Source organism: Dermacentor albipictus, chromosome 2 (assembly GCF_038994185.2).
Source record: "Dermacentor albipictus isolate Rhodes 1998 colony chromosome 2, USDA_Dalb.pri_finalv2, whole genome shotgun sequence".
Taxonomy (NCBI): domain Eukaryota; kingdom Metazoa; phylum Arthropoda; class Arachnida; order Ixodida; family Ixodidae; genus Dermacentor; species Dermacentor albipictus.
The window spans coordinates 10560895-10575827 of record NC_091822.1 but is presented as its reverse complement, the minus strand read 5'-3'; the positions used below and the strand labels follow the sequence as shown (position 1 = coordinate 10575827).

Here is a 14933-nt window from a genome sequence, read left to right as displayed (position 1 = left end):
GTACGAAAATTGGCAAAAATCGATATGTTTAAAAAACATTTCAAGCATAATGTTAACAAATTCGTAACATAGCACCAAAGACAAATACCGCAGTTCTATAAACTGCATCTCTTAGAGGACACAAAGCAAACTAATTTGACATACGAGATTACAGCTTATCTGAAGTTGCTGCTTACGAGGGTTTTGCAAATAACCTATGCACAAATCAGTGGTATAGTTTAGAGTAGTGTATAATACATCAATTTGTTTGCTTTAGATATCTTGTGTTGGGCAGTCGATGGGGAAGAAATGCGAAAACACCCGTGTACTTAGATTTAATTGCACGTTAAAGAACCCCAGGTGATCCAAATTTCTAGTCCCCCACTGCGGCGTGCCTCATAATCAATCAGTGGTTTTGGCATGCAGAACCCTATCATTTAATTTGTTAGGTATCTTAACAGGTTCAGTTTGCGTAATTGCAATATCTTAATTTATTCCTTAGTTACAGAGTTTAAAACTAAGTACTGGAGTCCTTTTCAATTTTACCAGTTATCACATTTGTAAAACAATTTTATCTAACTAAAAAATGTGCTTCGTGCAGTTACTAGATGCTAACAGTGTCATTAAATGCAACAAATCTAATCAAATTCAATGAGGTGTATACTGAGCAAAATTATTTCTCCATTCCCATTTGTTTAGATAGGAGCTCCCGAGATAACGCTTCCTGTCAACTTCGATGTGTTGGCTCATAATCAAGCTTTTTCCACTAACAAATATAGAGTTTTGAAAGAACAGTGTGCCAGTCAGAGCTGAGCTATCCTGATTAATATCTACTGAAGGACTGCAAGTGTCTGCTGTACAAAAATTAAGCAAGAGAATTGTATTTTACAGTTGTAGGAATGTAAAAAAGCTACATTTACGGGAAGTAGTCTGAGTTGAAAAAGTGTGCAGTAACGCCTTTTAGTACTATGAAGTACTTACTTGCTCGGGGAAGCCACTGCCAGGGCCACAAGTCCAATATATAAAAATCCGTTGCTGCTTCCAGAAGCCACCCTGATGAAAGAATTGGAATGACTCCAAAACATTGAGTCAGTTTCTAATAAACCTTCTTGGTTAATGATCGTTTGTTTAATTTCTTCATCTTCATCAGCGTCTATTCTGTTTTCTTATTAATTCTTCTTGACCAGGTGACATTTTGTCTGACAGATGACTTCATACAAACTCAATTCGTAGTACTTGCTTCATAGGGCCTATGCAAGGTCACCTCCTGAAGGAACCACTGCCAGGGCTGCAAGCCCAATATATAAATTTCTGCTGCTTCATCCCGAAGCGAATCCAGATGAAAGAATTCGAATGACCCCGAAACATTAGGCCAATCTCTAATGAACCTTCTTTGTTGGTTATTGTTTAGATTGTGTAACTTCAAGTGCTTCCCAACTGTCTGATTTCAGTCAAATGTTCACCTCGAAGATGAAGAAATTAAGAACTTGACAGTTGCCGTAATTGTGAACGGCACTTTCATGCGGGGGCCAAGACGCCAAGTTTTTAATAGGCAGTTTTAATAGCCAAGTTTTAATAGGCTTCGTTGCTGTTTGATCTGTTCATACTATAGAGCATCTTTAAGATTAAGCTGTAAATTCTCGTGACCTGGCTTATGGAAGTTTTAGTAGTCGCTAAGCTCTCAGAATGGATAAAATTTGTCAACCTTGTGAGGTTGAAAACTTGTGAGGTCACTCATGTTTAGTACCACGCAGTGGGGGTGCTCATGCGTGTCAGTAAATCACGCAGCAACAAATCTTTTGCAGTGCTGCAGCATAGACCATTATCAGAAACTATGCATATGCGATGTATGAATGCTTCAGTAAATTCAGAGTTGTGCGAAATTACATATTTAAATTGAGAAACTTCTGGGAACGAAGGGGGAAGGTGGGCATGCAATTGCGATTACTCTGCTTCTGAAACCCAGTTCGAGAACCTTTGCCCTACCACATGCAAATCGCACAACTTCTAGCTACTTCTAACTAAATAATAGCCTAACTTTAGGCTACTAAGTATGTTGTGCTAGCACAGAGCATTATGCTGGCACTGCCATGTTTTTATGCGTTGCATATTGCAATCACTCAGTTCAGCCCTTGGGCGTGGCCGGGCAGCCACCATTGAGGGTATGAGCCATTGTTCATTGCTGCGCGTCTCATATGTGGGCTTATTCTCCTTTAAGTTTGCTATGTTTGTTATTAAGTTGCTTCTATTTTTATGCGTTGCACATTGCAATCACTCAGTTCAGCCCTTGGGCGCGGCCGGGCAGCCACCATTGACCTTTAGCGCAACCACGTGACGTGACGTGACGACAGCTGGAGGAAAAGCTGGGCCCCCACTCGCACAATATGCAACGCATATTGCTTAACCAAGCTAAGCCTGGCCATTTTTTTCTTATTCTGTATATAACATGATATTGCTGCTAAGGTGGCAGCTTGCAAGCTGCCCAATATGTGGCCACAGCAAAACAGTCGCAAATTGCTTTGAATAAAGGCCCCCTTAGAGGGCTGCAGCCATACTAGTGAAATAGAACTGCATAAAAGAGTACAAAATCTTGATTACGCTGTAGCAGGTGGCTGCTGAACAGTTCAGGTGTTTACGCGAACCCTTGGGACAGGATCCTCAGAAAGTAAGTCTTTATACATACTGATGAAAAATGTGCACTTGCATGACATGTAATGCATGTTAGAAAATTTATTATGAAAGCAAGCTGTGTCAATTTCGATGAGAGGCATTAGGCGATCTTTTCACAACACTAGCATAGTAGAGAGCTAAAGGTTTAAGCAATGGAGTGTTCTGTCCCTGTTACTGCAGGTCCTAGGGACACACACTTAAGCAACGAGGTATTTGAAGATGGCAGCAGCGATAGTGAAGGCTCCATGGATGCTGCTGCCCACGATGAAGCAGTCTGCGAAGGGGAAGAGATTGCGTGGGAAATCGACAGCAGCCACAGCCCAGCCCACGCAGGCACCGGTAAGCAAAAAAAAAAGAGATTACTTATGTTAACACTGCCTTTCATATGTGCTCCCACAAAAAGTTTCCCAAGATGTTCTGCATCAACACAGTTGTAAAAAGGCAAATGTACTTTGTTACGTGTGACACTCCTCTCTTTTTTCATCAGTTCTGGCATACTGAATGTTGCAGTCCTATGCAAGCCAAGCTGATAATGCACCCACTTATTTGCCACCATGTTGTTCTATCTTTTTCTTCTTTATGCACCTAAAATGGTGAGACGTGATTCTGAGCATGCAACTCAGCCTATCCGCTAGTTCCTTTAGTTATATCCCACCTTTAGCCCTTGCACAATGGTTTCTTGCAAGAGGGAGCCGGCACTTGCCAGCTCTCTAGTGGCAGGAGCCAATACAACCTATCATGTTCTGTTGTCTGTGTTTCGCACAAGTCCCTGACCCTCATTTGTGGTTACTAACTGCTGTGCGGTCAGCCTGTATAACCGAGCTTACTGGCACGGGGGCAAACAGACAAAAACCAAATGCGTTAATTTTATCCAAAACAGCATTTGTTTCAACCCAGTGCTATTGCCGCATGCAGAATTTTGTCAGCTGGCAGTGACCAGGATGATGTTTTCCTGAGTCATATGGAGAGAAATAGCAGATGGTGTCAACGCTGATGAGCAGAGATGTCCACCCGTCCTTTTGTGGCTATGGCTGGCGGTCACCTCGCTCGACCCTTGTGCCACTTATCCCATTTGTAAAGTGATGCTGCTACAGAGTTTACAGGTAAAGGGCTTAGCTCAGTTGATGCAGGACGGAGGTAACTGCTAATATTCAGTAAGCCCCTTTAGTTGTGCTTCGGACTTAAGAAACAAGTTGATGACGATGAATACGATAACATAGCTGCTGTGACTTGTCCGTGAGAGAAGTTGGTGAAGCAAACATTGGCCCTCAATGTTTGCAATAATCTTCATTAATAATCTGTCTTTCTTGCCTGAATAAATGTTTTCTTTGAAAGCAAGAGTAAAGTTCATATATAGCCTGAGTCGTTTGTTTTAAAAGCTCGCTTGTGCACAGGCCAACAAGCAGGAGCAGAGGAGGTTGGCCAGGAGGTAGAAGAAGACGAAGGGGAAGCTCGACTTCCTGCTGATCCTCTGCAGTTGCTGCAGCCGCCCATTGTCGACGACGAATCCAGCTGTGTGTCGCCAGCTTCTTCCAGTGGAGGCGTCTACTCGGTAAGTGCAGCCTGGCTGCGATTGCTGGCAATGTCAAAGATTGGGCTGTTTGGTTCTAATGATGCTGATATATGGATTCCTATGGTGGAAGGGCCAAGAAATGGTGCCATTTTGGTGATGACATTCTCAATGGCAAAAGGTAGATGTTATGTGGCTGTACAGAGGCCTAAAATAGCCACTGTAATGTTCGTAAAGTTTGTAAGTATTAAAATAATGACAATGACAATGGGGCGTACAATCTCCATAAAAGTGTTTTACCAAAGAAATGGTACACTAAAATGTGTCAGTTCCAATAGCGCTACCCACTTAGCCACAAAATCTACAAAATTTTCTAGAAGCACGATAAGCCCTGCCTTGAGTGATATGGTCTTCAGTTTAAGCATTTTAACGATTGCGCCGTCTGTATTTTCTTGTTTTTGTTTTCCTTCAATTTTGTTTTTATTGAGAAGTTTCACCCATTTGAACTTGCTTTCGTTCAGTTGTGGCAACTGGCCAATTTTTTCATATTCATTAAAACTTTTTTTGGGCGAGTTGGTACATAATTGATTTGAAAATTGTTACAGCGCTAGCACTTACATCCTAAAGTAACAAGGACGATACACAGGCGAGACACAGCGCCTGTGTGTCGTCCTTTTTACTTTGTGGATGGATGTGTTGGCGCTGTAAGAATCTACAAATGAAGTTGTTCATATTGCTTTGAGAATACATGTTTGTTCAAATAAACATTTAGTTGCGAGTTAACGCTTGTGGTGTTATTTGTACATCCTTGTCTTTTCGTGCTAACCTCATTTTACCATGGATTCATATCAACTCGCCCCATTATCAACCTTGCATGGTACATGTCAGTACTTTTAAAAGTATGAATGAATATATTGCCTTTATTATGATGTACAAAGTTTATAGTCTACGTGCAATATTTTCAAAGTCACATGGTTCTATACGAATCATTTGCCTTTATTTTTGCCTATGCTCCTTTAAAGGGGCTCCGTAACATTATTTCGCTGCCAAGTGTCACGCTGCAACATGTTTCTTGTATGGTCCTAAGGCGACAGGACAGCAAAAAAAAATATCCTAAATTCACACTGGTAAACAAAAATTATTCAACTTACGAATTCGAAATAGAATGTTGCAGTTTCGCTCGAAAGGCAAAGCATCAATTGGAATAGCAAATTGTTAGACAACTATACGAAAACCTGGGGAGCGACCACGACATCATCAGAATAGCGTTCTCTACGCCCAACATCCGGCGAACAATAGGGACCAACAGGCCCTACACGACGAGACCATCCGCAGGGGAAGCCAACCCTAAATTAGAAGAGGAAATAACGCTCGCGAGAGTGTACGAGGTGTAACAAGCCACAAATAAAAATTCAACACTGGGCCCAGACTCGATCACAAATTCAATGATTCGAAATATTGATTCGGTGGCCCTAGCGAAAATAAGAAAGATTTTAACATCGAGTACTGGGTCAAGTGTGACTTGCACCAGGAATGGACATTGGCTAAAATAATCATGACCCCTGAACCAAAAAAGAATCCCTCGATTGATACACTCTGGCCGGTATCACTCACGTCCTGCCTGAGAAATATCTATGAGAAGTTGATCCACAGCAGACTGCAACGATACCTTGAAGAGTAGAACTGGTTCCCTGACTCCATGACAGGGTTTTGACAGGGTTTTGTCAAGGTGCCTTTCTACTACTTAGCGATGAAATTCTAACTAATATACCGTATGGCGACGAGAGATTAGTCCTAGCACCAGATCTCAAAGAAACCTTCGACAGCGTCTCTCATGCCGCAATACTCGAGGAACTCGAACTCGTGGGTTGTGGCGAGCGTACCTACAATTACATAAGGGGATTTATTACCAAACGCGAGGCACGCATCAGTATTGGCCAAATCACATCGGAGACATTTAAAATGCCTAGCAAAGGAACACCTCAAGGAGCGGTAATATAGCCTGTGCTCTTCAACATGTGTCGCCTCGCGTGTGATCTGGATCGGATACCCGACCTAGGTCACATGCTGTCCGCGGTTGACATCACGCTGTAGGCAAGCAGAGGTTCCCAGGAAATAAAGAATATCTGCTCCAAAGCACAGTATCAGCGGTGGAGAAATGCTCCCGAGGAAGTGGGCTGAAGTGCGCGCCCGAAACATCCGAGGTCATCTGGATACATTCGGAAGGCTAAATCCAGAGGATCAATTAACATTGTGGTTGAGGGCCACATAGTCCAAGAGGTACCCACGATGCGAGTCCTGGGTTTGTGGCTTCACAGCGAATGGAGAGCAGTACAGACGCTCAAAACCCTCAAATCCACAACATAGCCCAAATGACACGTCGAGTGACGTATCGAAAGGCGGGCATGCGAGAAGACCCTGAGGCTTGTACAGGCCTTAATAATTAGCTGAATCACGTATGTCATACTTTACCAAATCCTGAACAGGAAAGAAAAAAGGCAGGCCGACACGATAATTCGAACCGCTTTCAAGGAGGCTCTGGGCCTGCCTGAATGTACCTCCATGGAGCGCATCCTAGCTTTGGGAGTATATAATACTTTCGATGAACTCAGGCAGGCCCCTCTTATGCGAGAGAGGGAACGCCTCAGCTTCACAAAAACGGGTAGGGCAGTATTGGCTCGACTCAATATTCCAGCATACCCCATTTATCTCACCGAACAGGCCGTACCTCTCCCTCCTTCGGTGAGATCCAAACTTACAGTAGCTCCAATTCCCAAGAACATGCATCCCGAGTACAAGGAAAGGCACAAAGCATGCGCACAACATATTTAATCGATATATTCGAATAGAATAACCCTAGGTACTAAATATAGTATGCGGACACAGCTGCGTATGCAGAGGCGACTGGCGAGCGCTACCAAAAGAGGTACGCTCTGGCAGTCGTGAACGCGATCTGCCAGCAGAAAATAATCGTATCGGCCATAGCGGGATCTCCCACACCGGCCAAACCACTAGCAGTGGTGATCGTCCTCACTCACGCAGAGCGTTCTCAAAGGGACTCGGTCGTGGTCACGGACTCCCGGGAGACATGTCACATGTTTCTAAAAGGGCACGTGACTGCGGCTAGCTTTGCGATAATTGCCAAATCTTTCAACCACTGTCATCGCCTACTCTTGTGCCTGGGGCATGCGGGGGTACAAGGGTAACGAACAGGCTAATGGCCGTTCCCTTGTTCAGGCTCGACGGTGTGCCAAACTAGCGACGGCAGCCTCTTTTAACCCAAATCACTCGCACTATCCCTCTCAAAATCCCACTAATTTAAATGCCAAAGACATCCTTGCTCATCAGTGCGGAGTCCTCAGAAAATACCCACCACCTCACCCACAACTTAGCTGGAAGGAGGCCGCCAATTAGCGCAAAATGCAGACTGGGATTCCCCCATCTAAAATTGCCAAACGCCATGTATCCCACTCGCTATAGGGCCACCGGCCCTTGTTGCGGGGGCATACCCATCCTAATACATGTAACCTGGGAGTGCACTAAGCACCTTCATAGGGACAATAGCAATTACACAATGGAGCAGTGGGAGGCACAACTTGCCCGTTCCGACTTGGCAGGACAAAAGTCCTTAATTAGCCATGTCAGGCAGGTGGCAGAGGCCATGCTAGCCCTGGACTTGGGGGCTCCATCTGCCCCTCCTTAATATCTCTTGCTGACAAATAAAGTTTCTATATATAGACAACTATACGAAGTAAGGGTAATAACTTTCGTCGTGATCATCCGCCTATTTTATGTCCATTGCAGGGCGAAGGCCTTTCCCTGTGTTCTCCAATCGCCCCTGTCCTGCGCCAACCGATTCCAACTAGTGCCTGCGAATTTCTTAATTTAATTACCCCTCCTATTCTTTTCCCTCCTCGAGTGCGCTTCCCTCCTCTTGGCACCCAATCTGTAACCCCAATTGCCCAGCGGTTATCTAACCTATGCAGTACATTATGTGCCCAGCTCCATTTTTTTGTCTTGATGTCAATTAGAATATTGCCTATGCCCGTTTGTTCGATGATCCACACCGTTCTCTTCCTGTTTCTTAACGTTACGTCTAACATTCTTTGTTCAATCTCTCTTTGCGCAGTCCTTAACTTGTTTTCGAGCTTTTTTATCAGTTTGCAAGTTTCTGCCGCATAAGTTAGCACTGGTACAATGCATTGATTGTACACTTTTCTTTTCAATCTTAATGGTAAGCTTTCAGTCAGGGTCTGACAATGTTTGCCATATGCGCTCTAGCCCATTTTTATTCTGTAAATTTCCTTCTCATGATCAGGCTCCCCTGTGAGTAATTGACCTGGGTAAACGTACTCCTTCACATACTCTAGAGGCTCACTGGCGAACCTTAACTGTTGTTCCCTTGTGTGGCTACTGATCATTATCTTTGTATTCTTAATATTAATCTTCAACCCACTCTTACAATCTTCTTGTTAAGATCCTTGATGATTTGTTGTAACTCGGCCCCAGTGTTGCTGAGCAGGGCAATGTAATCTACAAATTGAAGGTTGCTGAGACATTCGCCGTTGATCGTTACTCCTAAGCCTTCCCAGTTTATTAGCTTGAATACTTCTTCCAAGCATGCAGGGAATAGCATTGGAGAGGTTGTGCCTCCTTGTCTGACCCCTTTCTTTATAGGTACCTTCCAACTTGTGGAGAATTAGGGTAGCTTTGGAATCTCTAGATATTTTCCAAGATATTTATGTAAGCGTCCTGTACTCCTTGATTACATAATGCTTCTATGATTGCTGGGGTCTCTACTGAATCAAATAGGAGGTTAATGGCAGGAAATCACATAGGAAAGATTTTTACAGATTCTTGCGGGCCCAACCGGAAGCGTCTTCTCCAAGCGCCGGCAACATTGAAGCGCTGTGCTTGATAGAAGACCCAGATGCTGAGCAACCGCAATAACGTGCGCAAGATCTGTATACGTTAGAACACTGCCCTGCCCGTCCGGCACCCCCCTCTCTCTGGCCAACCCCCCCCTCTCTCTTTACCTTTCTTTTCGTTCCTTGAGGAAGTCTTCAGTGTCCCTGCTGACGCAGTCACGACAATAACGAGGGTAGATTACCGATGAAACATTTTAAAAAGCAATTGTTAGTGCAAAGTGCAATAAGCAATTTGCGAAGGGCCGCAAAAGACGCGCCGCTGCAGTGGGTGGTCTGTTTATTGCATCTTTGCATAATAAAAGTTGGGGAGCAAGTAACGTACTTAGAAGTAATTGATTAGTATTGTGTAATTGCTGAATTTTTTGGAGGGGCACTAATTGGTAATTGTAACCAATCACAATTTTGAATGAAGTAATCAGAACACTAATCGGTAACTTTTTTCTGTAGCGTGTATAAATCTGTAGTTAAGCTACCTCACCACAGCTCCACATCTTATGAATAACTCAATCTGCTTGCAGAGTGACCTCCTGGACCTGTTTTCACTCAACCTGCACCGCATCGACAAGGACGTGCAGCGCTGTGACCGCAACTACTCCTACTTCACTACGTCCAACCTGGAGAAGCTGCGAAATGTCATGTGCACGTCAGTCAATCTCTTTGTCCGTATGGGGTGGTGGGCGCGACACGTGTGTGCCACGTCGCCATCTTTCGCCCTCCCATTGTTCGAGACGTTGTACGTCAATGAAAGAGGGCAGTTACAGCTTTTGCAAGAACATAACGCTACCAGTAACATAGTTTGAACACGCAGTCTTTTAAGGTCTGAAAAGGGTACGGCCCTGTGCACATATCCAGCTTTTGTGCTACTTGCATAATACTGATTAAACCAACTTGCGAATGCCGGCGCACCCGTAATGTAATGTGAAGTGCTCAAACAGTTCACTCATAACTTCCGTTCGTCCAGAACTTGTCCGAGGAGAAAGTCGCAGTTTCGCTTGAAAAGCGAAGCATTGATAGCGGCAGCAAAGTATCAGACAATTACGCAAAGCAAGGTTCGTATTTCTATAAGCGCGAAAATTGCAGTAAAAATTCGTCTAAGAACTAAAGCATGGTTGCACACGCGCAGAGACCTACGTGAACAGATCTCACCAGATCACCGCGAACGTTCAATGTTACAATGACGGCAGCCCTGAGCGCGTGTGCTTGTCCCATGAACAACACTTCGTGCTGCCACTCGCTTCATTTCAAGTCTGCCACGTCTCGAAAACTCCGATTATGCGACCTGCAGCACTAGGCGTGCGCTACGATAGCGAGCGTGAAAGCAACAGCCATCACGGCTCGCCCATAGTGCTGGTACCCGCCACAGATTACCTTCAACGTACGACGCGCTGGCCGAATATGCGCTCAGCTGCGCGGACAGCAGTGCGCAGCCATGTCCGGGCTAGAGCAGGTGACGCATGCGATCCTCCCGTAGCGCACGCTGGGTAGCATAACCTCCAATGTTGGGAGCGCGTTAAGAGGAAGTTTCAGCTCGGGATCAACTGCGATGCCGCTCATTCAAGTATGTATTAGGCGGAGAAACGCTTTTATTAAACCCCCGGATAAATGTATTGAAATTTGTTAAACAAGTTAAAACTTAGACAAAAACAGGGACTTTTGGAAGCGGAATTTTCACTTACTGCCTGAATTTTTTTAGAATAGTTGCCAAAACTTTACGTGTTAAAGAAATTGGCAGTGCCTTAGCTCGTCTATGCCAGGATATACGTAGCGAAAGCTAAGGCATGATTAGCCTTGGTTAATCTTCATTGCAAGTCCAGGTTAATAATAATTATACGGTTTTACGTGCCAAAACCACTTTCTGATTATGAGGCACGCCGTAGTGGAAGACTCCGGAAATTTCGACCACCTGGGGATCTTTAACGTGCACCTAAATCTAAGTACACGGGTGTTTTCGCATTTCGCCCCCATCGAAATGCGGCCGCCGTGGCCGGGATTCGATCCCGCGACCTCGTGCTCAGCAGCCCAACACCATAGCCACTGAGCAACCACGGCGGGTAAGTCAGTAAGTCAGTATGGTAAGTCAGGAGGCGAGCGCAACGACGAGGAACGCGTTGTGATGTCATACCAAACGGCGGCAATGGAAAAGCGCAGCGCTTCGCAGCGGTGGTACACCTGCGGCTCGGTGCTACAAGTGGCGCATGCGCAGTAGTGACTAGGGAGCGAGCGAGAGAAAAAAAATTGGCAGTGGCTTAGCTCGGCTATGCCTGGATATACGTAGCGAAAGCTAAGGCATAGCATGGTTAGCCTAGGTTAACCTTCATTGCAAGTCCAGCTTAATCTAGTTGTCTAGCTAGGTTGTGGCGTTTAGCCAGTCGTTCGGCGCGCTGTTCGTCTGTTTCCTGGGCGATTCGTTTCCTCTTCATCTCGTTCCGATGTCGATTTCAGGCCTCCTCCTGCTTACCAAAATTGTCGCCGTCCATACTGCCGCCTCACCTGTGGTTGCGGGGCACGCGAGCTCTCTTTTTCAATCCTCCGACATGTTATCAGGCATGCGATGCTGCTGCCGAAGCGTGCGGAGGCGAGCGCAACGACGAGGTAATCGGTGTGACGTCATGGCAAACAGCGGCAATGGTAAGGCGCGGCGCTTCACAGCGGCGGAACGTCCGCGGCTCAGTGCTACTAGTGGTGCCCGCGCAGTAGTGACTAATGAGCGAGAGAGAGAGAGAAATATCCGCGGCGAGGCGCGCGCTGTGACGTCACGTGCCTCCTCGGAGCACCGCCACGACGAAATCGCAAGTTCGTGGCCAGTAAAGCTTTCGCTTTAAAAAACTAGAAGCACGAAGCTTACAAACCAGTATCCTTGCACTAAGAGCGGATATCGCCGTTTTGCAAACTACATACTTTAGAGCACCTGAAGCGAGGAATTTGTTACACTGTTCATACGTATTTCGCAATGGTCCTACTCAGATATTAGTGGCGTATATAACACTGCTGTGTATCAGATATTACATCCACTTTGTCTTTTTAAATGTATTTTTCGCTGCAGTTTGCAGAATTGTGATAAGATATCTCCGTGTTGAGTTGTTCTGAACTTGATAACATAGTATTTTTTTAATTATGTGATTTTCACCAATTTCTACGAACCATTGAATGATCCAAATAAAAAATACGTTTCCTGATGCCACTATATCTAATTTCCTACTATTAAATGCTTCAAACCTAGGCCGCTACAGCGTAAAACTATTCCTAACTTTTCTATTCCAATTGCGTGGTCAGCTTTCCAAGAATGACCAAACATTGTTCAGGCCGCCCCCACTTCGCTTGTCGGTCACGCTACGTCATCTAATCTACTAATCTGATATCACGTGTGCACACTGATTATACATTGGTAGACCGAAGAAAAAACAATTGTTTTCGGATTCTACGTCTTTTTCGACATCAAAAGTTATTGGGTGGCGCCCACTTCGACTCTGTGACACGACGTCACAAAACCGTGAAATGTCACCACGTCAGAGGGATGTGCACGCATTTAAGATGCATCAATATGTCGAACAAAACAGATTTTTTTTTTCGAGATAGATGGAGACTGTCCCGTTGAGAAATCAATAGAAGATGGCTGCCCGCCGATCACTCTGGCAATGGCTACTGGGGGTGCTGCGCCGAGGGTGAATTTATTTACTATAACAATAAAAAAGTTGTGTGGCAGCATAGCGTTTTCGAGCCCTTTCGGCACGTACACAACATTGCTTTGCCAACTTTTCATCGCTCAGAATCGGTCTTAGTGGCATTTTTTAGCCTACCGTCACACGCCGCCGCGATTTCCTAACAGCCACCGAATCTTAAGCAAGGAGAAGCGGGCCAATCGCCGACGCCAATACTATCCTCCTCATTCGGTTATCTGCTTTCACTGCGCTAGTCCGGCCCCACCAAAACCCTCCCCACTTTGTGTGCTCGTCGCCTCTTGTCAGGCTCAGCCAATTACCGTAGATAAGAAAATTATTTCAAGGTAAGCAACGCTATTTGCTTCAACGACGACTGAGGGTCACAGCCTGATGCTTGCGTCTGCAGTTGCCTAAATTTGACGTCTGGAGATTGCTATAAAAACAGACGGCAATAGTTTTACGTCATAAGGCCCCTAATTAAATTTGCTGGAGTGGTTGCCGAGAAAGACGATTTCTCCATGCCTATGTGTTCAGATGGGAGCCACCGAGCATGCTTGACCTCCGGTGGCGTACGGCGCGCGCCAGGGGACGGCACACCTGCCCCCCTTTCCGCTTCATGCACTGTGCAGCTGCACATGTGCACAGTGCAAGGCCTAGAGAAGACCATGGAAAGTGCAGCCGACCGCCTCTACAACGAACACCACTACAACAAAATTACCTGTGCCCTGAAGGATTCCGTGTGACCCAGCCTCTTGTGAACGCCCCTACAGCGAAGACCACAACAACGAAGTTGCCTCTGCAACGAAGGAACTTGTTCCCAAAAGCCAAAATTGTTGCTTTGCAACGAATGCACCTGGTGGTGCCACCACTGCCCACCGAAGCCGGCAGTGAATTGCGGTCAGCGCTAGAACTGCTTGAAGACGAAAATTTTTTTGAAAAGGATAATAGTGGCAACAGCGCCATTCAAAGCTATGCAGCTCTGCTTAGCATCATTTTCGAGTTTTGCTGCGGAGCGTGCGTGAACTTCGCTTATACTACTCGCTGACATAAGCCACATCTAAGTATCTTTTAAATGCACAGTAAATGAAGGTTTCATTTTACTGGACGTGCTCGGCCTGCTTTGTCGAGAGCGGTACGATGCCTGACCGTTATGACAAAGTGACCGGGATTTTTGAGGCCTCGAGCGCTTCGTTTATAAAGGAACTCTTTTCAACAAAAAATACCTGCTTTTTCTTATTGGCTTGGAAGAAAAACGACCTGGTGATAGGACAAACAGTACAAGCAATAACTAGGGGATTTTAAATAGAACGTCGTATTGAATCGAGAAAGCTCGCAGTTTTGCTTGAAAGGAGAATCATTGATTGCGATAGCAACTTAGCAGACAGCTATAGGAAGTAAGGAGAGTAGTTTTATCGGCCGCATAACCATGTAAACATTCGATTCCTAATTAAACAAATTAGCAAGCATGGTGTCAGCGCGTACAGGCAGACATGAACACATCACATTCGATGGCCGCGGACACTCGCTGTCAAAACGCTGGTGTGAAGAAGCGAGGCAGCCGCAGCGAGCGAACTGACCTTCGTGCTGTCTATCACTTCAACACAAACTTAGCTGCAAAAACAGCGTACACGAAGCTGTGAGCCGTTGTCGCACCTAAACTCTGCCTCCTATGACAGATCGCTTTGAAGATAGAGCCCGCGCGACCGCGGCATACGCACTTGCCGCCGCAGCAGAACGCCCCCCCCCTCCTCCCCCCTTCCACGGTGTCTTGCGCGCGAAGAAAGATGGCGCGCTTGCTCCCTTGCACGTGCGAGATTGAGGCAGCACCGTCGACTCGCCTTTGCACGCTTTAACTCGCACGTACAGCATACGGTGAGCGGCGATGATGTTATCGTCCTTGGACTTCATCCGGAACATCGCAGCGACGCCGAAAATGCACCTGGAGTGTTCATGTAACTGCTGTCGCAATAAAAGGATAGCCGCAGATCACATATAAGAAAATATAAAGCAAAGTCTAATTATTGCATTTTATGTGCAAGAAAACCAGGTGCTGCACATGATATAGGGAATGTACCCTCATTGCATAACACGAATCTTCATTTCCATCGGTAACGGGTACCTATAAGGGGAACAGTAATTTAGTGTGCCAGCAATTACAGCTGCTCTTTAAGAATGCCAGGAAAAATA

At 45.5% G+C, this 14933-nt stretch overlaps 1 protein-coding gene across 3 annotated transcripts in view; it reads left to right on the top strand.

Moving 5' to 3' along the window:
- LOC139055871 (small G protein signaling modulator 2-like) overlaps positions 1-14933 on the top strand; it is a 291580-nt gene that overhangs the window by 199982 nt on the left and 76665 nt on the right. For all 3 annotated transcript variants that reach the window (XR_011511955.1, XM_070533451.1, XM_070533452.1), the window contains exons 15-17: positions 2830-2988; positions 4044-4201; positions 9606-9730. Coding sequence is in view for 2 of the 3 variants with exons in the window: in XM_070533451.1 (XP_070389552.1) it covers positions 2830-2988; positions 4044-4201; positions 9606-9730 (442 nt within the window). In the remaining variant the exon portion in view is untranslated. The remainder of the gene's footprint in view (positions 1-2829; positions 2989-4043; positions 4202-9605; positions 9731-14933) is intronic.